This window comes from Entelurus aequoreus, linkage group LG06 (assembly GCF_033978785.1).
Source record: "Entelurus aequoreus isolate RoL-2023_Sb linkage group LG06, RoL_Eaeq_v1.1, whole genome shotgun sequence".
Classification (NCBI taxonomy): domain Eukaryota; kingdom Metazoa; phylum Chordata; class Actinopteri; order Syngnathiformes; family Syngnathidae; genus Entelurus; species Entelurus aequoreus.
The window spans coordinates 71483497-71508713 of NC_084736.1; the positions used below are offsets into that span (position 1 = coordinate 71483497).

General features: G+C 39.0%; 1 protein-coding gene and 1 long non-coding RNA gene across 4 annotated transcripts in view; one reads left to right on the forward strand and one right to left on the reverse strand.

Annotated features, from left to right (window-relative positions):
• The window catches only part of LOC133652559 (transcription factor 7-like 1-A), a 73417-nt gene extending 48301 nt beyond the window's left edge, over window positions 1-25116 (forward strand). Inside the window, exons 5-12 of one of the 2 annotated variants that reach the window (XM_062051449.1) lie at window positions 13807-13942; window positions 15740-15842; window positions 16168-16251; window positions 20916-21059; window positions 21140-21302; window positions 21396-21503; window positions 23767-23818; window positions 24221-25116. In XM_062051449.1, the coding sequence (XP_061907433.1) occupies window positions 13807-13942; window positions 15740-15842; window positions 16168-16251; window positions 20916-21059; window positions 21140-21302; window positions 21396-21503; window positions 23767-23818; window positions 24221-24696 (1266 nt within the window). In that variant the 3' untranslated portion in view covers window positions 24697-25116. The remainder of the gene's footprint in view (window positions 1-13806; window positions 13943-15739; window positions 15843-16167; window positions 16252-20915; window positions 21060-21139; window positions 21303-21395; window positions 21504-23766; window positions 23819-24220) is intronic. The other variant, XM_062051450.1, reaches the window with a different exon arrangement.
• LOC133652563 (uncharacterized) overlaps window positions 1-25217 on the reverse strand; it is a 105753-nt gene that overhangs the window by 67935 nt on the left and 12601 nt on the right. The window lies entirely within an intron of this gene.

A 25217-nucleotide genomic window follows, 5' to 3' on the forward strand; every position in this document is an offset into this window, starting at 1 on the left:
GTGCCGTAATTGGAAATGAAAATACTTTCGGCTTGAGGTTGTTTATTGATAGTCTTCACAATGAAGAAACTGTAAAACTAATCACACAAAGGAAAGTACATAACTATACACATTAAGTGCACATAAAATCATGTTAAATCAACGAAACAGTTTGTTATAAACTGAAAAAAAGCCATGCAACTGCATACATGTTGTCTCTTATGCCGCTAACTTAATGCTAACATACAGTGGACAAGCCCATTGACAGGCTAACAAATTTAGCATTACGACCGTTTTAAACTTGTACAAAAGTTTAACAAAGGACATTTTAACGGAACAAAATTGACATAAAACAGCAATTGCATTCTTACTTACAGGCATTTAGTCACCAAACTCTGTGGATATTTATAATAGATATATTTTTTAAATTTTGACTTTTTTAATTCTATTTATTTACTTAATTAATTTTTTACCAAAAACATTTTACCTGAAGCAGCACTACATAATATAGTACATAATATATATACATAATAACATGAATAAATAGATGTATGGGAAACACTGGGTTTGTACTTTGTACCTTTACTGTACTGAAAATGAACAAAACTGTGACCTTAATACCAAAGTATTCACTGTACCCTGACGATGCCGTACTGCTACACCCCTAGATGTAATCCATTAATTAAAAATAATGCTCTCTGTAAAGAAAACATAGTTTTTTTTTCTATGCTTAAGTAGAGCACCAGAACTACAAAACCCAAAGCAGATGTCATATAAACACACATTAAAACATTAAAGCTATGTTAATGGACAGCTATTGGGATGGAACGTTCTCTTTTTCTCTGCCCATACAGCTAAACGATCTGAAATGACCAAAAAAATGTGTGGGAGTCAAACAGGGTTTGGCCAACAATGAAATTAGACCTTGCATGTAAACAGGCACTAACTATTTTGGGAATGTAACATTTTTATTTTTTTTAACATTTAAATGCAGTGAGTATCAGCATTAAAAGAGTGGGTCACTATGCTTGATCTGGTGACCTTTTGACCAGAAACAATGGATAGAAAGTGTCCTTATACTATCCAGAGCCCTCATATGTGTCTACCTCCTGACAGGCAGACAGGGTGATTATGTGCTCATTACTCCAGCTGAGGAGAGTGGGTGTGGGCGAGGAGCGGCAGGTTGTCTCCCCAGGCATGCAGGCTCCCCAGGCCCCAAAGACCACGCTAATGAGCGCAAGGGGAACGGGTGGGCACCAATGGGGGTCTAAGGATTACTTGCCAGAGCGAAAAGGGAGACCGAGAGACCTGAGAAAGGGTGAGGATACATCAGTCAAACTTATTTGAATACTTGGCATGTGTTGAATCTGAGATTGTTTTAGTCTTATATCATAATAAGGAAAGTAGTCTAAGGCTTTGTTCACTCTGCAAGTCAATACCGATTTTTTTGCTCATATAGACTTAGACTTAGACTTCCTTTTATTGTCATTCAAATTTGAACTTTACAGTACAGATAAGAACGAAATTCCGTTGCATTAGCTCATGGTAATGCAGGATAAAATAGCAATAAGGTGCAGATATAAATAAATAGATTACTGTACAGATAAATATATTGCACTTTTGCATATGCATCCACGTTTATGGATGTATGTTATATTGTCTTTATATTCCAGCGAGTTAATCCATTTTTGGGGGGAATTGAGGGGATTATTTTGATGCGTTCAAGAGTTTTACGGCCTGAGGGAAGAAGCTGTTACAGAACCTGGAGGTTCTGCTACAGAAGCTGCGGAACCTTTTTCTAGAGTCCAGCAGTGAAAACAGTCCTTGGTGGGGGTGGCCTGTATCAGATTTTTTAAGGTCAATGTAAACAGTACAATTCCGATTTTTTCAAAATCCAACCCAAGCCGCTTTCGTATGTGGATTAAATCGAATATGTATGTGCTGCGACTGCAGAGTGAACGCTCGGGTCGCATTCATCCGACCAGAACGTCATCAAAAAGCGATAAGTCATAATTGTTAGGCAAAATAGAAGGTTGCATAATTAATGGTTGACAATTGAGCAGAAAAGAGGCGAAAATTGTATTTTAGGAACTCACGCCAATGTCCTACCACTCCCGTCTCTGTCTCAGACTACTTGCCAACACGCTCTTTGTAGCAGACATATGTAGAAGCAAATGTCTCGCAAACTGCGAAAGTCAAAATGCTTGACCTCTTCCTTCCTAATCTTGTACGCGCAATACTTTCGTTCAGAAAATGTGGACTTTGGCCCCGTTTACACTGAACACTAAATATGATTTTTTTTTTTTGCCCTCACGTGTCACAGATTTGTTTTTTTTGCAGTCTAAACGCTCCAAAGTGCTTCCATTCTGATCTTTTTACATCAGATTCAGGTCACATCTGGAGGTAGTCCTGAATCCGATTGGAATCTAATATTTTCAAATGTGACTTCAGTTTAAACGCAGCGCGACATGAATGCGACCCGTATTTGAGTTTTTCATCAGCTTTGGGCGAGCTACGTCATTCTTGTGCGAGGGGAAAGACGCAGTAGCCAGTGGAAGTGGATATTTCATCACAACATCTAGTTTCAGTGAGCAATGTCAATTCAAGACGACCGGATTTTCGGTGCATTATTTGTCAAAAGTGCGCAAATAATAGGCTATATGTAAAATATGAATATATATATATATATATATATATATATATATATATATATATATATATATATATATATATATATATATATATATATATATATATATATATATATATATATTTCTATACTTTAATTGCGAATGCTCAAGGACCGGAATTGACAATGTGGCGCATTTGCTTACATGTGAGTTGAAAAATAAAGCTGACGTCCGTGTCTCCTCTAACAGCAATTAAAAGATTAGAACCCTCCCAAATATATCACACTTTATACATCCAATCATACATTATATTACTTTAAATTACTTTTATGTAAAATAACAAATTTTTTAGGTGTTGTGACTTTTATTTTATTTTGTAGTAGTAGCGACTCTGTCCCGGTCAACTTCCTTTGTTGAAGTGCGCATGCAAGTGATGTCGAGGCCACATTGGGGCCACATTGGGGCCACATTGGGGCCTGGGCGCGTTTACACTGGAGTCTGATAAAAATCACATTTTACTTGCAGTGTAAACAGCAGTGGTGGGACCAAGTCATTGTTTTGCAAGTCATAAGTAAGTCTCAAATCTTTGCCCTCAAGTATCGAGTCAAGTCACGAGTCAAGACAGGCAAGTCTCGGGTCAAGTCCAAAGTCAAGACTGGAAAATCTCAAGTCAAGTCCCAAGTCCTGCATTTTGAGTTTCGAGTCCTTTCAAGTCCTTTTAACCGGGGACTAATATTTTTACACAGATTGTGTATGCTTTTAAAACGCTGTATTTATTTATTAAAACAAGGTCATTTGAAATTGCAGGGAAAAAAATAGTGCTGACATTGCAGTATTTACCAGTCATTTTAAACATTTAACTAATTCCTTTACAGAATAAACACATTTGAAAAAACAAGTGCAACTGTACTTATTTGTCCAAAAGTGTTAACATTGTATTTCCATGGCATATTGCATTTTAACTAGTTCCACAGCAGTTTCTATCCTGTTCTTACCTTATCTCATTGATCTCATCCCATACTGTATGTGTGTTTATGTGTGCGTACACTTGAAAAACATAACAAATACGTGAACATAACAATGAACAGAGTTGTACTTTTTACATGTCAGGGCCCTATGCTGCATTGTATTTGCAAAAGACCAAATTGGCCAAGAGCCTGTCAGTCATTTGTGCACGATGGGGGCGTAGTATGATGCCACCATGGCTGTTGTGAGGTAAACCATAGACATCTTATAAGTAGACACAGCATCGAGCAGTACTGCCTACTGGCACTGACGAGACACGGGTCCGCCATCTTGGAGTGGTGATCCGCTCCTCTCAGTGCAATTCATTTGGCAGGAGCAATGAACTGTCAGCGCATTTAATTCATCTTACCTCACTGAATACCACTGATTTTCATGCGGTTTTTTGTCATACGTGTAGCTATGATAAAGGACACATGTTTTGGCATGTTTTATTATTCATAGTTTGCTTAACAGTAATAGAATATTCTTATATGCTATAAGTGACCAGATGTCCGAGATCAAAACTGGGAATATAATTAAGATTAAAGTACCAATGATTGTCACACACACACTAGATGTGGTGAAATTTGTCCTCTGCATTTGTCCCATCCTCCCAGAGAAGGGGGAAAAAACGGTCAGCTATTTTTAAGTTCAAGAAACAATATGGTTAGGTTATATATACATGCGTATATCCTACATAAACAATGTATGAATACATTAGATATCAATATACAGTATCTTAGGGACCTATAGACTGTATCTCTGTTGCTGCAGCAGCAGAGAGTTTATTCTGTCTTGACACTTTGTGTTGATATTTTGTATTACATTCTTCCCTTAAATGATAATGTTTACAGTGGTTGTTTTATATGTATTTTTTTTATGTATGTCGCTTTGGATAAAAGCGTCTGCCAAATACTTAAACATAAACATATATAAACACCTGAAAGTCTTTATATCAGCTAAAACCACCAATCTGTTTCACTGGATTCAGAATAAAACCAAATTCTGTTTTACCCAACCATGTTACTATTTGAATATTGTTACTTGAAGACTTATTCCTGGTTACAATTATACTGTTAAGAAAGTATTGTCTTATACTTTGCCTAAAATGAGAATGCATCATAATCAGTGGCAGCCGGTGAATTTTGTTTTAGGTGGGGCTGAAAGTTTGTAAACCAAACCCCTGTAGGGGGGTCATCCTCCCCCAGAAGATTTGTTTGTGATTTTCACATACAAATGAAGCATTCTGGTGTATTCTGACAAAATAATGAAGACAAAATAGAACATTTCATAGGTTTGCAGAGAACTATATACAATATGCACACTGAAGGCATGATGCCACCATAGGTTTGCAGAGAACTATATGTTATTCAAGTATGACATTTTTTAATGTAATTAATTTCATTGACAAGCAATTCTATTATGGTCATACTCTTGTTTGCTAGCGGCTAAGATTTCAGTACTATTGAAGATCTTTGCTCCTTCTCAACTCTGTGGTAATATTCTTTTCACAAAATACAACCAATAGTACGTTAATGTTAAATCCTACTTGTGAAAAGTAATCCCCCGATTCCTATTTTCAACAGTCCGCTCATTTGAGAAGGAAAACGCTGAACACCAGCCCGGCATCTTTGTTTTCTACCTGTCAACTGTCAGTTTAGCATCTTTGTTTTCTACCTGTCAACTGTCAGTTTAGCATCTTTGTTTTCTACCTGTCAACTGTCAGTTTAGCATCTTTGTTTTCTAAAAAATACAAAGATGCTGAAACAAAGATGCTAAACTGTAAGTTTAGCATCTTTGTTTTCTACCTGTCAACTGTCAGTTTAGCATCTTTGTTTTCTAAAAAAAACAAAGATGCTAAAACAAAGATGCTAAACTGTCAGTTTAGCATCTTTGTTTTCTACCTGTCAACTGTCAGTTTAGGCTGCTCGCCGGCTCCTCATCACCACTTCAAGATGGCGGCCCAATTTCTCGCGTCACAGCAGCCAATGCTGCGTCTACTTATAAGATGTCTATGAGGTAAACAACCAGCAGTATGTCGGAAAGCTAGCTGAAACGGTACACATATGAACTGCAGTGGATGCAACAGATTGCCGTGTTTGCAATAACGTTAGCAGTGAGTTTACAGCCTCATTGATTTAACTACACAGCTAATAAAAGTTACGTTACTTAGCCAATAAATGTTAGCTTACATTCAAAACTTACAGTTCTTTGTGCAACTTCAAATGTGGAACAAAGTTGGAAGTTGTTGCGTCTCCGTCTGTAATCTTCGAACCGCATGTTTTGCATACTGCAATTCGTTTTTTGTTGACCACCTCGTAGTTTTTATACCCGAACGAAACTATCTTTGGTATCATTTTTTTCCTCACTGGCGCGTTGTTTGACAACTCTTCTTCGTTGGTTGTCCTGCACCTTGATTGGATGAATGCTGTCGGATGAAAAGAACGTGAATCTAATTTATAAATTATTATTATTATTATTTATTTATTAATTTAATTTGATTGGATGTTGTACCGACAGCACACACGCTGACAGACACACACTTGTACACAATGAAATATACGGAGCGCTCCTGAATAACTTTTTAATCTTTGGGTTTTGGGGAAAGTAGCAAGTCTTGTCAAGTCAAAAGGCTCAAGTCCAAGTGAAGTCACAAATCATTGATGTTAAAGTCTAAGTCCTGTTGCAAGTCTCTTTACATTTTGTCAAGTCGAGTCTAAAGTCATCAAATTCATGACTCGAGTCTGACTCGAGTCCAAGTCATATGACTCGAGTCCACACCTCTGGTAAACAGTCAGCTGGAGAAAATCTGATTTTAAAAAATCTGATTGGGGTCACTTTGGCTTGCAGTGTAAACAGTCTTTGATTGCACCAAATCCTGAGTCTGTACTGGAGACCAACTACAATTGGAGCCATGTTTACTTCTGTAACTGCATGCAGCACATGTAACATCATGATGTCATATTGGCGCGCAGGTCAGTTTGCGGTCACAATGAGACAACCCATTTTTTTTGTAATGTGAACCACTATATAAAAAATTGGATTTGACAAAAAAAATCTGGATTGGACTATTTGTGTGGAAGCCCGCCACCAAGGCATTTGGACTGCCACGGTTAGATTTGGCACTACTTGTTACGCCCTCGCTCATGAAACACATTACATTGGGACTGTTTAATGCAGCTTATCATTACAACGATGTACAGTAGATGGCAGCATAACTCTGCTTCCTAGCCCACGTCAGCACACAGCCTGCCAGAGAATCAGTGTTGTCATCTTACGACTGTTGCTATATTTAGCAAGTAATCAGGAAGCTCTAGATCAGTGGTGTCAAAATCGTTTTTATTGCGGGTCCACATCGCAATTATGGCTGAGACTAGAGGGACACATTGAATGATGACGTGGCTAACCACATTAAAAGAGTGTCCGCCCTAAGATCGGTAGGTTGGAGTTCAAATCCCAGCCGAGTCATACCAAAGACTATAAAAATGGGACACATAACCTCCCTGCTTGGCACTCAGCAACAAAGGGTTGGAGTTGGGGGTTAAATCACCAAAATGATTCCCGGGCGCGGCGCCGCTGCTGCCCACTGCTCCCCAAGGGGATGGGACAAATGCAGAGGACAAATTTCGCCACATCTAGTGTGTGTGTGACAATCATTGGTACTTTAATCTTTAATCTTTAATTAAATGACGTGAAAGACCACATTGAATGATGTGGCAAACCACGTGGAATGACATGGAGGACGACCGCATTGAATGATGGGGCGGGTCACAATGAAGGACTTGGAAGACCACATTGAATGATGTAACGGGCCACATTGAACGATGTGGCGAACCACATTAAATAATGTGGCAGACCACATAAAATGACGTGGCGGGTCTTGAGTTTAATAAATGTGCTCTAGATTGTCTTTTTAAAAAAAGATAGCAACATTTTAAAAAATCGCTCTTCTTAACGAGCAGCAGGTGCTGCTGTGCCATTACGCAACCCAACACCACAGATAGATTGCAGTCCTGTGGAAAATCACTGAGCTCTCTCAAGGTTTTACATGCTATAAGGATTACCACATTTTTATTCATTTTCTGACGCTTATCCAGTTAGGATTATGGGTGAGCCAATCTCAGTTGACTTTGAATTCTTCAAAGATTGTTTATCGTCAATTTTTCCATACAGGATTTGCACAAGAGGCAGGGTACACCATGAACTGGTTGCCAGTCAATCACAGGGCGCATATAAACAAACAACCAGTCACACTTGTTCATACCAAAAGGAAATTTAGAGTCACCAATTAACCCAACATGCATGTTTTTGGACTTTGGGAGGAAACGTGAATACTTGCAGAAAACCCACATGGATAAAAACATGTAAACTGAAATTAGCTGTGAGGCAAACATGCTTATTATCATTTGTGCCACTGTGCGACCCCATCAGAATTATTTGCTCCTAACCTAGATAAGTGCAATAAGGGGGTTGCAAACTGTAAATCATAACAATTTGATGATTAGGAATGTAAGGGGAACCATCCCTGTCACTGTCACTGTGCAGATTGGCTCCATAGGGCCTGTATGTTAATCAAAGCCTCCTACCGCCCGAGATTCTCAATTATTCAACAGACAGGTTTGTTTAGTATTCAGTTGGTATTGCATTTGGTAGTAACAATGGTGTTGGGGGGACTGGGATGGAGGGAATAAGTGTTTCTATGAGCATAGCGGACACTACCAGGCAAACAACACACACACACTCACCAAAAGCTGCACATATCAGGTTGTGCTGCCTCTTAATGAATAATCCATCAAATGCGCTGCAGGGCCAGGTGATCCAGTAAGGGGGTACTTGTTATCCCATCAGTCAGGATAAGTTGGACCTGTGAGCCTTGGTGTTGCTGTATGAATTACGAGCTCATCGTTTTCTAAAACACATCGATTCATAGTCTTTTGCATGGATTTGATAATAATGTCAAGGCTGATTTTGGAGCTCACTGAGGTCATTCTGCCACTTGCAGTAATTTGTCCATAACAACTCCTCTCTTTGTCAATAGCCTCGGCTGTCATATTGGGTTAGTGACATTTGTGACTCCTTAATGAGGTATAACTGACTATTAATGCAATTTTCTTCTTTAAGTGCTAATCAGAATAAAAACAATACGATACCTGGACCTGTCAGCATAGGGACCTATGATGATTCTAATCTACATTAAACACACTTCGCTCTGTTCCCAGGCATTCAACTGCACTGTTCAGTTTGTCTTAGAAGACGTTTTGCCTCTCATCGCATCAGTTTTCATCAGTTCATGCTGAAATTGAGTTAGTCTTATATCATATTAAGGAAAGTAGTCTAAGACCTTGTTCACTCTGCAGGTCAATTCCGATTTTAATCATAATCATCAGTTTCATCACAACAGAGTGAAACCATCCTTGCCTGTGCACAACTCACTATGTTTTCATGCACTAAATTAGTCTGATTCCTCAAATAGTTTGTCTCCAACAAAAGAAGCATCCAACAACCCATGGAAACACCTTAATCTTATCATGTTTGGTTTTGAGAAACCGGACTAACACATGTAGATTATGTGATTGGAAACCAACGTATTTGTAAAATGTGCCAAAGTTACAGGTACATATTACATGCCATATTACCCCCCCCCCCCCCCCACCGTACGGTGGCACAAGTCGTATGACCAATAGCCGCATTAGAGAGTGTGCATTGGGACGCCACATGTAGGTGTGAAAATTGAAAAATTAAAAGGAACTATTTAGGAGAATAGACCATTTTAGTGCATGGAAACAAACTCACTGTCCCAAAAGAAGGAGCTCATCATAGGTCGCCCTGAAGCACCAAATTATTAGTATTGTAGTATTTAAAGTTGTATAGTTGAAAAAAGTTTTGCTGTAATATCTTTTTTTCTTCCTCTCATGTGTCAGTTCTCTAGGCTTGACAGTGACTTAAGAAGTTAAATTAGTTGTTAACGATTCAGCCTGATTTAAAGTCAAGTGATATGTTTCCTTGCTTTTGACCAATACTATTTTAACAGCTCTTTGAGCCTATGGATAATTTATTGTTTTGTATTGAGCAGAGAAACAACCGGGATTATTTTCAATATTGGCTAAATATTTGGTGCGTCTGTTACTGTGTTTATTATCCAGTCAAATTATGATAATTTTAAGTCCATCACATAAATGCTCTGCTGATTTTGCATGCCCTATTAATTAATTTAATGACCAATGGGAATTTTCACACCACGGGTTGGCGACTGCAGTAATATGAGGCCACTCTACATTTTATTATTCTAACCCTAGAATATTGCTGCCATTGACCTTTTTTTGGGGAATGGCCAGACGTAAAGCAGGCGTAAAGCACACGTTGTCTTTTGGAGTGGTTGGTTTTAGAGATATACGACACGTTCAGTCTCCCTCTCACGTCCGCTTCCTGTTGCCGTTGACAAACAAGGCTTGGATTTCTCAGCATGCCAGGCATTCTTTTCACCCTGTCTTTCCTGGAGTTTTGAAAGGCCTCTGAGCCTCCCACCCAGAATCGCCAAGCATAAAGACACACAAAGCTGTGGGGTTATTCAGTTTGTTCTAAGCTCTCTTCCCCATCGGCTGTTTGCCTAGTAATTCAATTCAGATGTGCAGGATCCAAAAACATGTTTGCTTGAATGAAATCCACCCCTCCACCCACATTGACTAAGGACTGTGCTTTTCTTAGCGCAGTTCCAAGTTGGACAGCCAACCTAGGTACTGCCACCTCGCCCCTAGTTCAGAACCTCTAAGGTTGAGACAGATATACTGTATTTTCCCTTTTTCTTTTAAAAAGTACAGTACTGTTACTGACCTGTACTGGCTGGTTTTACTTACTGACTTAAGAGATATGCACCACTCCAGGCTTGTTTGCAACAAGCACTTCTATGTAAGGCAAAAGAGAATGCTTTTCCCCCTGTTAGTATAGATACCATCTGGTTCCAGGTTGCTTGTTATCTGTCCTATCACGTAGAAGTTTATATTTAAAACATGGCTCACATTACCTGTGGTTTCCTTTAGTGCACTTTGCTTATGGGTCATGAGTATGAGTATGTGTAGTTGTAACAGGCTGTAGTAACATGTCCACAAATAAAGCAAGTCCGCGGAGCCACTTATACATGATTCGTTTGAGTAGGCTGTCAAACGATTACAATATTTCATCGCGATTAATCACATTTTGCCCATAGTTACCTCTTAATTAACCACGATAAATTGCAAAAAGTTATTTTATCTTTGATTCGTGTACCCTATTAAAATGTGTGGCACACCTATCATGGAACTGGCAATTAGTTTAATTTATGAACATTTTTATTTGAATAAACATTATGCTCAACACAAAATGGACACAAACAGACACACATACATACACAGAGAGACAAAGCATTTCCCACCTGGGGACAAATCCAGTAATTATATATATATTTTTTTAAATGTATTCATTTTTTATTATGACTAGTTTATAAAATCAAATTAATCCCACTTTTGAATGTATATATACTATACTTAAATATTTATATACATATACACACTGTGTGTGTGTATGTGTATATATATATATATATATATATATACACACACACACATATACTGTGTGTATATAGTATATATACTAATACTGTATACACACACTGCATATATATATAATATATATAAATACAATAATAAGTATATATATATACATATATATATATTAGGGCTGCAACTAACGATTAATTTGATAATCGACCAATCTGTCGATTATTACTTCGATTAATCGATTAATAATCGGATAAAAAGAGACAAACTACATTTCTATCCTTTTCGGTATTTTATTGAAAAAAGCCAGCATACTGGCACCATACTTATTTTGATTATTGTTTCTCAGCTGTTTGTACATGTTGCAGTTTATAAAGAAAGGTTTATAAAAATAAAAAAATAAATAAATAAAATTGCCTCTGCGCATGCGCATAGCATAGATCCAACGAATCGATGACTAAATTAATCGCCAACTATTTTTATAATCGATTTTAATCGATTTAATCGATTAGTTGTTGCAGCCCTAATATATATACATGTGTGAGTGTGTTTGGAGGCGTGCCAAGTCGACTGTGAGCGGGATAACCAGGAAATGTGTAGAAAACGACAAAATATATACCGTTGCAAATGTGTTTTACTTCATTGTGGGGACAGAAAAGCAAGCCCAAATAGGCAGCCACACGTTAAAAAAAAGCCCCAAAAATGCAACCCTCGATTCACAAACTTTCCAAGCAACTATAGAAAATAAGTCGCTTGTTGCTGCTCGCCATAGTTGCTAGCAGCTCGGAACTCTGGTAGGTGATCACTCACAGCAACTTAGATGGAAATGAAAAAACGATCCGCCAGGGTTTCCAAGCTAAAATGATCTTTGATTATCATTCAGGAGACACAATAATCATGTGTAAATAAAATTGTGCCATAACAGGGAACTTATCTTTGACCGCTTTAGTCTAGAGCCATGGTCAGGCCATTGGACTTTTAGATTGAACATTTCTTTATTCTTTACCAATTCTGTTGAATTGTGAAAAAAAAGAATCGCCCTTAGATACAGAATGAAATAAATGAATTGGCGGATTGCTGTCCTTACCCTGTAAATCAGGTCAGAATAGTTTTATCATTTTGTCAAGCTGCTGAACTCAAAAACAGCTTGGAGTTGAAATTAGTGCCTTCAAACTTTGTTATGTTTAGAGCTAACGATTGGCGTATTCCAGGCTATTAATTATTAATAGACATCATTTCAAATTCTCACTGAATTGCTTTCCAAAATGTGTTGGCACCCATTTCTGGGGGTCTCAAACAGTCATCACGATATAGGGAAATTTCTAACATATCCTACACCAAACAACAAAGCACAACTCAAATCTACATGACATGTGGAACCAGGGATTCCAACAGAGCAGTTCTACAAATAATTGGCTTAGGCTTGAATCTTCATCAGTGCTTCTGTTTCATTGTGTTTTTAGTGCGTGTACATTGACCTTAAATGTCTCTGGAAATACACAAATCCATGAGCAAAGTGATCTTAATATACCAATGTTCAACACCCGTAAATATTTTCTTCTCCGTCTGGCATCAGCAGAATCAAAGTGTGCTTTTGACATCGCAGAAACCACTTTGCTTATGATTTAAAAGGAGGAAAAGGCTGACCCGTCCATAAAAACAGCAGAAAAAAGTAGCATGGCCAACATTTGGAACAATTCTAAGCAGAGTGAAGCAAGAGAGTGTACAAATGGCTCAATGCAAACCTTGTTTCACTGCAGACCACGCTGGAGAAACGAGAGGTTGGGAAGGGGGTGGGGAGGGATGTTGAAGAAAGGTTAGTCTGGAGGAACAAGACTCTTTTCTCCCCCCCCCCACTCCCCTTGACCCTCCCATGTGACAAGTTGAGCCAACAAGTGCTCTATTCAGCAGGCAGCAAGGGGAAATGACTGCTAGGCTGAGCGCTGCCTAATGAAAATAGAGACGCTGGTTGTTGTTATTTGCTTCATCCTCATCGGAGTGGTAACGCTAGTCAGATCTTGTCAAAAATATCTCCTTTCGTCATTATGAAGCAATATTTGTGTGGGGAAAAAAAGAACAATGCAAGTGCTGCAAGCAAAAGCAGGTTTTTTCTCAGGACTAAGTGTTCTCCATAAGTGTTGCGTTTGTCTAAACTTGGAGTGTTTTTGTGAGATATGGTTCGTAGGAGAATGTGTCAGTATAATCCATCCATTCGGGTCAATTTCCCACATATATGTCAACTGACTGCTGTCAGACTGAGTGGGAGAGGATGTCTCCAGTTGTTTACCGGCATGAAGTTTACCTTTGCGCAATTGTGTTTGTGGGTTACTGGTGTGACGTTTGGACTTAGTGGTGCTGTTGTTTTCCTAGTTGGACTGCACAAACAGTTCTTTCCTCAGCTAAATGAATGTAATGGTCTTGGCATGTGTCTGAAAAACTTTTTAAGTGTTCCTTGGTTTTGATCCAGATTGCATGAGAGAAGCAGTCGAACACACGCCTTTCACAAATGAACTCTTCTTTTGATGTTTATCAAACAACACCCAACATATGCAATGTTTTGTGCACAATATTGAGTAGCTACAAGCATATCATGTCTGTTTTTGAAGTAATAATGATTGTCAGAAATCATCTCCTAAATATTTTTTTTCTTGTATCAACAGTCCAATAAAGTTCCTGTAGTGCAGCATGCCCACCATGTCCACCCGCTGACGCCCCTCATCACCTACAGCAATGAACACTTTTCCCCTGGCACGCCACCATCACACCTCTCTCCAGAAATACTCGACCCAAAGACAGGTAATGTCACTCAAAATTAAATTAATGCATTTAATTTAATAAAACGGTTGAATTAAAACTAAAATAAAACATATTTATGTCAGGTCATTAGTTAAAAAACATATTTTCTTATTGCAGGTAACAGGTGTGTACTGTGTTTATTCACACGTCTTCGTCTTTTAAAAATAACGAGTTACCTCATGTGATTAATTACAAAAAAATTATTGCATTAATCATTTGTATGCACAGATTAAATCACGTAATTTATTTTGACTGTAAATGCTCCTTTACCTTAATCTTGAATGGTTACCCGAGGCCCCTCATCATGGTCAGTGATGTATTAAGAGTTGCATCGATTTCATACTGTAAAATGGTGTATGTGTAATGCAGAAAACGGTGTATGTACAAACAGTTTCAGATGTATTAAAGTGCACGCATGCATTAATCCAAGCACATTTCCTTTTTACATCCCGATCAATGTGGAATTGAGTGCACATGTTTGAGTGACTGGCCACACCCCCATTTACATACACAAATCCTATTTAAATTAGCCACATGCCTGGGATGCGACACTCTGCCCAATCAGAATTCACTGCCAAGGAGTAGGAGGTGATTCTTTCTGGCATTTCCAGCGAACAAAAGAGGGTTGAGTGGGATAAAATGTGTGAGGCTGCCAATGCTGTGGAGTCAGAGAACCGCACACAGGAGCAAATAAGAAATACTGTAAATGGCACTACATCAGGAAGAAGGTGAAGAAGATGATGTGCATGGCCAAAACAGGCGAGGGGACCAGGGATAAAATAGTGCTCACCCTGTTTCAAAAGAGAATCGTGGCAGTGATACACAAAACATTAGAAGAGGTGGGGGAACATGTTGGTGCCTCTGATTACCCACACTATAAATATGATTTGTGTAACTTAATGTCCGCTAAATGATGTAATATTTGTTTTGAAATATTTTACATTTAAGATGCCAGCATATCAAAAATGATACAAAAGACTTTGACTCTTGTTTGATTACGCAATTTAATTATTAGGACACAGGACACCTACTTGCGGTAGCAGCAACGTGACACAAAGTCGGGCCATTCTTCCACCGTCTCTAGTGCCATTAATGTGCCGCAACCCTCGGCGGCTGCAACTGTCAGCCCGACAAGCCAAGCTGTGCTCGAGTCAAAGGAACACATCGTGACAGCAATTAGTGGCGAAATGATTGCCTTCATAAATTAATAGACGTCCTCACAAATATGAATATATAAAATTAAATGCATTGGCGAAAAAGCACATTTTGTTTCCATGTCTCGATGTTTTACATTAAAATGTTCGCAAAGCCCGAACGACCACCTGTGTGTCGCCAAAGTCATGTACAAATGTGTATACACGAAGCATGAAGTTGGTGTGATGCGCCACACATTCCCACGTTTAGTTCAATCTTGATAAACCTCCACTTTGCCGTGAAAAAAGGCGTACAGTATGCCAGGTTTTTTTTGTGTGAGCACGCCTAATACGTGAGGCCCCAGGTTAATGCATACGCCAGTGCAAAACTGAGTGAGGAGACGCCGACTGGCGGGCTTCAAAACCCAGACGATACTTAAGATAAAATTGATACCAAGTTTAAAGCAAATAAATGACGTGCAGTCAATTAAAACATTCTCAAAAGTTAATGTATGACATTCTGGCAATAAAATGTGTCTATATATTGGGCTCTGTTAAGTTAGTTTACACATTTAGCATTAATTAGCTCTCTTTACGAGTAAACAGTATGTACATGTACTGCATTTTTAACGCTGTTTTTTTCTTGTCTCCGTGGCATCTGTAGGTATACCTCGGACACCACACCCATCAGAACTCTCTCCGTACTACCCCTTGTCCCCAAGTGCTGTTGGTTCCATTGCCCACCCCCTCGGCTGGCTGATGCCGCAGTAAGTGTCTCCTCATGTCAAAAAGCTGAACATTTTTTGAGAAGTGCTCATTTTTTGATCACTAAGCTTAATCAACAATGCTTTGGACTCTGAGTAAAGTTATCCATGACCAAATAATAATAATGGTAATTTCAAAGTTACCCACAGTAAACAATGAACATTTATGAATTATTCCAGTACTCATGGAATCAATTGCCACGGTGCTTTTCCACAAGCAGGGGATTTGAGTTGATGAGTAGGGGATTAGTTCTGCTGGGTTTGCTGTGAGCTGTGTGTGATCCACCTCACATTTCCCTCACTCTCTCTCCCTCTCACTATCTTCCAGGCAGGGCCAGCACATGTACTCCATTCCTCCAGGGGGATTCCGTCACCCCTATCCAGCACTAGCAATGAATGCATCCATGTCCAGGTGAGTAGATAGATTTTAACACCACCAATAACTTCCAAAAGGGAGAAATCTTATATCTGCTTATAATTGGCAGGTGTGCTATTTGAATATTCAAGTACTGATGTGGTTAAACTAAGAAGGCAGCAAATTATAAACAGTCACTGACAAAAGTCTTGTTGCTTATCCAAGTTGTAGAAACAACAAATAATAACTTGGCTTTTAGTTGATCATTTGAACTCAGAAATGGCTTGTATAAGGGGTAAACACATCTAGAGAATGCTCAACATACAAAACATTAGTTTTGTATCCTTCATTGAGTTTTAAGATTGTACTTGGACAAAAGTATTGTCGTACACAAAAATAATGTTATGTAGAATGATAATTTACTTTGAAAAACTAAACATGCTACAATAAGAGATAACAATAATAATAATAATAATATATTTTATTTGTAAAAGCACTTTACATTGAGCAAACAACCTCAAAGTGCTACAGTGCATTAAAAAAGTAAAAATAAAAACACGAACAGCCTAATAGCTAGAACTAGCACACATATCTAAAAAAAAAGGCTTTTTTAGTTAACAGATCATTAAGTCCCGGTGCTTAGGTAAAAACAATAAATACTGTTGATGACTCTTATAAACTTGGAGGCCTGTATTCAAATGTCTCGGCAGTCACTCTAATGATTTATTGCTAAAATCATCTGGAATGGCATAGAAAGTTTATTGAAGTTCACTAAAATTATTTGGTTTCATCTTTCAAGTCTCTTCATCCATCTTACACCAGACATGCTCAACATTGTTAACACCTACTCAGTGGCCTAGTGATTGTCCGCCCTGAGATCGGTAGGTTGTGAGTTCAAATCCCGGCCGAGTCATACCAAAGACTATAAAAATGGGGCCCATTACCTCCCTGCTTGGCACTTAGCATCAATGGTTGGGATTGGGGGTTAAATCACCAAAAATGATTCCCGGGCGCGGCACCGCTGCTGCCCACTGCTCCCCTCACCTCCCAGGGGGTGATCAAGGGGATGGGTCAAATCATTGGTACTTTAACTTAACTTAATGTCTGGTAACCAAACTGGACAATCTTGATGCACTTTGACCATCTCCGTTTTAAGTTTGATGCGGAGGCTGAAGTATTTGAAGGAGCGCTATTTTGCTTAAGAAATTGCTCTTTCAGGTGATTTGGAATGTCATTGGCAACAAGAATGTCTTGATACTCCAAGTTGTTGATGTTGCTATCCACGCTGCAGGTTTCTTACACACCAATACTGGATATAAACCAAAACCATAATTTTTCCACCACACACTTGACTGCTTTCTGGGTAAATCTCAGTCCATACGGATTCATTTGTGGTGATAAGGATGTAGTGCAATAGATTTTTCATCATAAAAATCAATCTTTTGCCACTTTTTCACTGTGTACACTTTCTGTAAGCTTTGACAAATGCAACACATTTTTGTTGGTCTTTTTTAATGTTGATTTGTCAGCACTAATTATGCCATGGAGACCAGTGCACAAGAACATTTGATAAAACTGTTCTTGTAGATACAAGGAAAGGGCTGACTCTGGCTCATCAAAGTAACAAATGGTCCTCTCGAACAGTTGTCTTATGGGGTCTGCTTCCTCTTGGCTTGTCATGAATCACACCGGTTTCTTCAAATATTTTTCTTATCCTCTCAACTTGACGTTTTGATACGTTGAAGATGTCTGCCAACTCAGCAGCAGACTTAGTCTTCGGGCTCTTGACGATCAGCACTTTGGTCCGAGGTTGAATCTTGTGCATGTTGTTAGAAGTCAGTTTGTATTTCGCATTATGGTCTTGTATGCTCAGGTTCCTGTTATACACAACTTGGAATGTGTTCATTGCTGGATTTGCAACAGGTGAAGCTCTAATCTGTGATAGGTTGTATCATTTCAGGACATGACAAGACTTTTGTCCTTGCAAAAACAGATGTTATGAGTTAATAAGCTGTGAACATTCACGTTTTGGCGCTTCATTTTGCAGCCCGTTGATAATGTGAAGGCCTTGACATTATTATGAAACATTTTTTTAAAACGATTAGAAATACAGTGATATGCCATTTTAAGTTACTACGTCCTTATGTGACTTTTAGCAGGGGCTGTAATGTCAGATTCTGTATTGCCACTGACTACGAAGACAAGTAAAGCCTGGTGTATACTCTCGCATCGCGTAGCTTGCTTAGGCGACGCGGTCGTCACCCCTCCCCTCCCCCTGCTTAGCCTCACGCGTAACCTACGTGCACCTCCCAAAAATCCTAGGTTCGCATCGCCGGCGACGCACAACGCAAAGCTGTGATTGGTCAGTTTTTGCCGAGGAAGGTCCCTGAACACAGGCGAGCAGACTTTGTGCTTGAAATGCACAAATTATTGTATGAAATGAAACAACAGTGATTAAACAATTGCATGACAACTGATATTGTGTACTTAATATATCGATGTGCCCTTAAAATAATTACTGTATATGTCGTTTTTCAGCGTATTGTGTTGTTGCGCCCAGAACAAGTCACAAAGTATGACACTCTTTTCAACTTTTATTGTCAATCTTGTGCTAACATGTTCAATTCCGACACATATTCTTTCTCGTGCACACACGTCTTTTTCTCTCACACACAACACTTCTCATTATGCGTCAATAATCTTTCAGGTACGGTAACATTTGTGAACTCTGAACATGACCATACAGATTAACACCAGCATGTCGATAATTTACAATAGTTAATTAACAGGTTTTTTTAAATTTACAATTACATGTTAGCTCTCTGTTGTCCTATGTCCCGAATAGCATTGCAGATAATAATAGCGTCCTCTGCCACGAGTCGTTCAGAAGTGGCACAGTCCATCTTCACAAAAGTATTTTCCTCTGGTTTATAAGTAAAACGTCCATTAAAAAAGTAAACTGATGGTTGTGAGTGATTAGGTCCAGTGTAGACAACAATGTTGATGTTGTGGTTCAGTGAATACTCTTCACAGGAAGTTGCTCCTTCTGGACAGACTGCCCCTTAGTGTTTTGGAAGAGAATTACAAGTTTGGCACCACCCCCCACGAAAGAACTATAAATCAAACAAGACGCAGTCGGTCGGGGGTACGCAAGCTACACGACCTGAGAGTATATTCCAGCCTTAAGGCTATCAAAAATACGTTCTCCTAAAAAGATTGAAGAGATTATTGACATTCAACAGTTTTTCTCTTTTTTCTGACGCTAAAAGTGTGTGGTTATGCCAATTTTCTTACGCTCTTAACAACATGCACACATATTGGGGAGATAAAAGGGCTGACAATGAATCAGCTCATCTGAACCAACATAACATCCGAGTAAACTCTGACCATCCCTCAAAATGGATGTAAATGTAGCTTTGAGGTGATATTTAAAAAGTAAACAAAGGGTTCCCGCTGAAACCTATGCCAAGTATTTTGAAAATACAAAGAAAATATTTTAATGTCTGCCAAATTGTTTACTAATCCAAATCGATGAAAATGTAATGTACTGTCCATTTAAGTTTTTACGATGTCGCGATAGTGCCAATTCATGCAAATTAAACTAATCCTCGCAAATAATGGCGTCCAAAACTTTGTCCAATGTCCGCAACCTCACTGCACATTTTGACCAGTCAGTGTCATTTTCGCCCATTGAATTTGTCTCTGAGGAGTGCTCATACGCACATATCAGTTGTCTAAACAACACATATAATTGTTTCTTGTGTAGATGAAGCAGGAACAGTTATGTGTAACAATACATCAACTCTTTACTGCTTGAACGGCACAATTGTCATCCTCTCACATAGCTCAAACCTACTTCTTGTTTCTGTCTAAGGCGCTTAGCCATCTGGGGAATGTAGTGTATAGATATTTAACAACACACTGTCATCCTGACTTCTCAGTTTGCATGTATTTTAACCACTGCTAAATGTACATTTGAAATAATTGTAATTTTAAATGGTGGGATATCTGACTTTAGGATGTACTTACAATCTTTATTTAGAAACTTGACTACAGAAAATAGCTTGGTATAATATTGCAATAATATTTACAGTAGCATATCACTTGACACACTTTAATATAGACTGCATTTATTTAAACCGTCAAGTCACCAAATATTTCCCGAACTGCCGAAACAACCTCCATATTTAGGCTAATGCTGAGTCAGTGTTGCGTGCATTTTAAGATAAAGCTGCTGACTCTGGCTTTAACTCATGTGAGTAACAATGCTGCTGTGTGTATTGTCTGCAATGATAAATGCAACATCGTTAAAGACTTAACATTGAATGATTGTCCCATAGAACCGAACCTCATGATAGTTATGTCGTGGTGCATGATTTCTCTCACAGTGCTCTTTTGTATAAAGAATTGGAAAAAATTGAGAGATACTTTAAAAAAGGTGTCCTTTGTGGAAAGCTGTAAGAATGCTCTTTCTGGCTGGTCTGGAACATGGTAAGGAAAGTGGTTTCAGGTGTCATGGCCATGCTGTCGCCATGGTAACAACACACTTTGCGTTCTCTAACCACTGCTGAATAAAGGGGCTTTATTTAAACAAAAAAGCAAGCATTTAACTCATTGTACGTATAAATTTAGTCTAGACATATACACTGAGCTACTGTCAAAGGGGATAGAGGGCAGATATTTGGCATGTCAACATAATTGTTTCCCTCTTCGCCCCTCAGCTTGGTGTCCAGTCGTTTCTCCCCTCACATGGTGACTCCACCACCGCACAGCCTCCACCAGACTGGCATTCCCCATCCTGCCATTGTGTCACCAGCCATCAAGCAGGAGCCCAATTGCGACCACACCGTCCACTCAATGCATGCGTAAGATGAATTTCACTATCTTTCTTCCTTTCCTTCACCGACCACATTGTTAATATAATCTCTTCAATGTTTTGCATCAGCAGGAAATCTCCCATGCCTCCCAAAAAAGAGGAGGACAAGAAGCCTCATATCAAAAAGCCTCTGAATGCTTTCATGCTGTATATGAAGGAGATGAGAGCCAAAGTAGTGGCAGAGTGCACTCTGAAGGAGAGTGCTGCCATCAACCAGATCCTTGGAAGACGGGTGAGTGGCACTGACAGACATGAATGTGTTTTTATCTTTTGTCCAGTGGGATTTTGGCTAAACCTTTGATATATGCTGCTTTTTTGTCCGCAGTGGCATTCCCTATCGAGAGAGGAACAAGCCAAATACTATGAGTTGGCTAGAAAAGAAAGGCAACTACATTCCCAGCTTTACCCAGGATGGTCAGCAAGAGATAACTATGTGAGTAGAATAAATAAATTCATTATATTTTTATATATATATAGCGGTATAGCTCGGTTGGTAGAGTGGCCGTGCCATCAACCTGAGGGTTGCAGGTTCGATCCCCGCTTCCGCCATCCTAGTCACTGCCGTTGTGTCCTTGGGTAAGACACTTTACCCACCTGCTCTCAGTGCCACCCACACTGGTTTAAATGTAACTTAGATATTGGGTTTTCACTATGTAAAGCGCTTTGAGTCACTAGAGAAAAGCGCTATATAAATATAATTCACTTCAATTCTATATTCTAGATCAGGGATGCTCATTACGTCGATCGCGAGCTACCAGTCGATCACGGAGGGTGTGTCAGTCGATCGATCGCCAGCCAGGCATTAAAAAAATAGTCCTAAAAATGACTGATCATAAATCTTCCCAATAACGTCACTTTCGTCACTTGATTGACATTCACGGTACCCGAGGGTCTTCTGAGATGACGCTGGCTGCTACCAGCTCATTATTAAGAAAAACCGACAGGAAGGCGAGAAACACTTTTTATTTCAACAGACTCTGGCACCGTACCTGTCGTCAAAACTCCAAAGACCGACTGCACAGTTGCACAATAAAAGCTCTGCTTCATCCTGCCTGCGCTAACAAAATTTGAGTCTCAGAAAGCTGGCGTGCACAAGCTAGCAAGCTACAGAGTTTGCCGCCAATGTATTTCTTGTAAAGTGTATACAAAGGAGTACGGAAGCTGGACAAATAAGATGCCAAAAACCAACCACTTTCATGTGGTATTGGACAGAAAGGAGGACTTTTTTTCTCCTCCATTTGAAAATGCGGACGTTATGAGCACCATTGTCTGATTCCTATCAATGCAAGTCATCAGAATCAGGTAATACACCAACTTATATTCTTGTCTTCATGAAAGAAAGGAATCTATATGTGTTAAACATGCTTGCATCATCTTTAAACACCTTTAACTTGTTAACAATGTTAACTATGTGTTAAACATGCTTGTATTATCTTTAAACATCTTTAACTTGATAACAATATTAACTATTTGTGTTAAACATGCTTGTATTATCTTTAAACACCTTTAACTTGTTAACAATATTAACTATATGTGTTAAACATGCTTGCATTATCTTTAAACACCTTTAACTTGTTAACAATATTAACTATATGAGTATTAGCGTCTTTTAAACATTTTTGAACGATACACAAGCCTCCAGCTTGGTGGCAGCACTGCTTCAATTAATCAACAGGCTCAACCAGGAAATATGACGAAGTATACATATCATACCGGTAACATACAGTTTTTTCCGGACTATACAGCGCACTAGTATATAAGCTTTACCCACTAAATTTTAGAAAACGGCGGATCAAACAAAAAATCGTCATCGTCATAAACCCACTAAATGCGTAAGCTAGCTCTCCAATCAGTGAAACAGACTCAATACGTCGGCGGTGGCGTTTTGGTGAATTTACACAATTGAAGTAATACAAAAAGAATGCCATTGTAAGTTATTAATATTAACACAGACAGGCATACATTTGTTAGCATATTAGCTAATGCTAAAGAAGCTAGCTTTATGACATTGCATGAAAACACGCCTAGAGACATCATACATGGGACGATTTAGTAAGCAAGAATTGTTTAAGTTATACTGTTAAAACTTACATACGTTGCTTGGAGTGATGAATGAAGAATCCATACGAGTACGGGCGCTATGACGGCTAGAAGACGGGACGGCACTTGTACTTCCGGTTGAACGCTCAGTCTAAACAGAAGGGCAATGCAGCACCTGCAGAGAGCGAACTCGCCCAAACGATGGCGCCATAGCACAAACAATAACACCTATTCAGTGTCTTTGCTTGTTTTTTGTTTTAAATAATTTGCATTATGGCCGTCCGCGAAGTGAAATTTGTACATTAGCCACACTGTTTCACAAGAAACAGTGTTCAAAGCATAGCAAAAAGGAGCGGCTTATAGTCCGAAATTTACGGTATTTTTTGGTGCAAGCAACTTGTAGTGTTTTGCACTGATAAGTAAATACAAAATAAATATCAGGTTCTCAATCGTAATTCAGTTAACTAATAGACATTTAAAAAATCTGGGCCGCATGGTGTGGCCAGAACTTTAAAGACAAGCACATAGTTTCTGCCGCTCGAGCGAGTAGGACATTTTTATTTGAAATGCATTTTACATTTTTTAAGTGGATTTGTTTTAGATTCACTGTGACAATCATCACATGTTTTTAAAGCTGTTTTCGCCTGCTTCTGCAGGGAAAGCGGAAAAAGAGGAAGCGGGACAGTAAATCTGACTCAAAACCGGAAGGTAAGGAGTTGATAGCTTGTATTTATGTCCTTACTAAAAGAAGTACTATGCAATAATGCAATATCTCCATCACTAACCCTTTCTTTAATCCATACTTTGACAAGCAGCTTATGACGTAGAGTGCCAATAGTGGCAGGTATGTCTGCAATAATTTAAAACAGAAGTCATAGGGGCTTTCTACATTCATAGTATCATATTTTCAATCATTCATGTGTACCATTTGAATGTTTAACATTTCTTTCACTTTGCAAGTTGAACGCTTCATGGCTGCCATCTTCACTGTTTTAATAATAATCACTCGTTGACTTCTGTCACTGGTGGCATTGAGGGACGTGTACCAGATTTTAAGCCAGCGCCGGATCCATAATTCAAGTCCCTCCATCTCTCTTTTGTGCTCCCCAGACTTCTCGATAAGAAGCAAGAAGCAGTGCGTTCAGTACCTGCCCCCTGAAAAGATGTGTGACAGCCCAGCGTCGTCTCACGGAAGCATGCTGGATTCACCAGCCACCCCCTCCGCAGCTCTGGCGTCGCCTGCTGCTCCTGCGGCCACTCACTCCGAGCAGGCCCAGCCACTATCGCTCACCACCAAACCGGAAGGACGCATGCATCACCACTTCTCTATACTCGGAAAGTCTTCTGGAGCTACGTCCTCTTCATCCTCATCGTCATCATCCTCCTCCCAACCAGCCATCTCCATCCCAACTGGTACTTCAGGTAGCCATTCGACCCCACCCATCCTGACCCGGCCGATCCCCTTCACCTCTCTGCACCCCTCCATGCTGTCACCCTCCTCGCCTTTCCATCAGGCAGCACTTCACTCCCATCATGCCCTGTTCCAGTCACAGCCCCTCTCCTTGGTTACCAAACCAACTGAATGAATCTGCAAAAACAATTTTTCTACCATTTATTAGGCTGTATATTGCTTTTTCCTGAAGATAGGTTGTAGAGAAACTTTTTTCTGAATAATGAAAAGGAAGAAATATTATTGGTCAATATTTGACTGTCTTCTTTTCTACATCTCTCAATGAAACAAAGTGTATTTTTTGTAAAGTTCATTGCAGAACCAGTTTTGTTTTTAATGCATTTATCCAACAAACCTCTTGTATAAAAGGACAATGTACATACCGTTTCTTTATAAAAACAAAAATCGAACAAAAACACATTTTCTTTGTAGCCACAATCTGATTAATGTTAGTCTTATGTTTTTTTTGTCCTTGAGCTGGCCAATAATCTTGAAGCCCTGTTTTCAATTCACAAGCGTGTGCCCGTTCTTTGACATGTTAAATAAACATTTGAAATTGTTTCTTGAAGAAAATGTGTCTTTCTGTCTTTTAATGTGTTCAGTAATTTTTTTTTTTACGATTTATGATAGTTTGGATTATTATTGCTTTATTGTGTT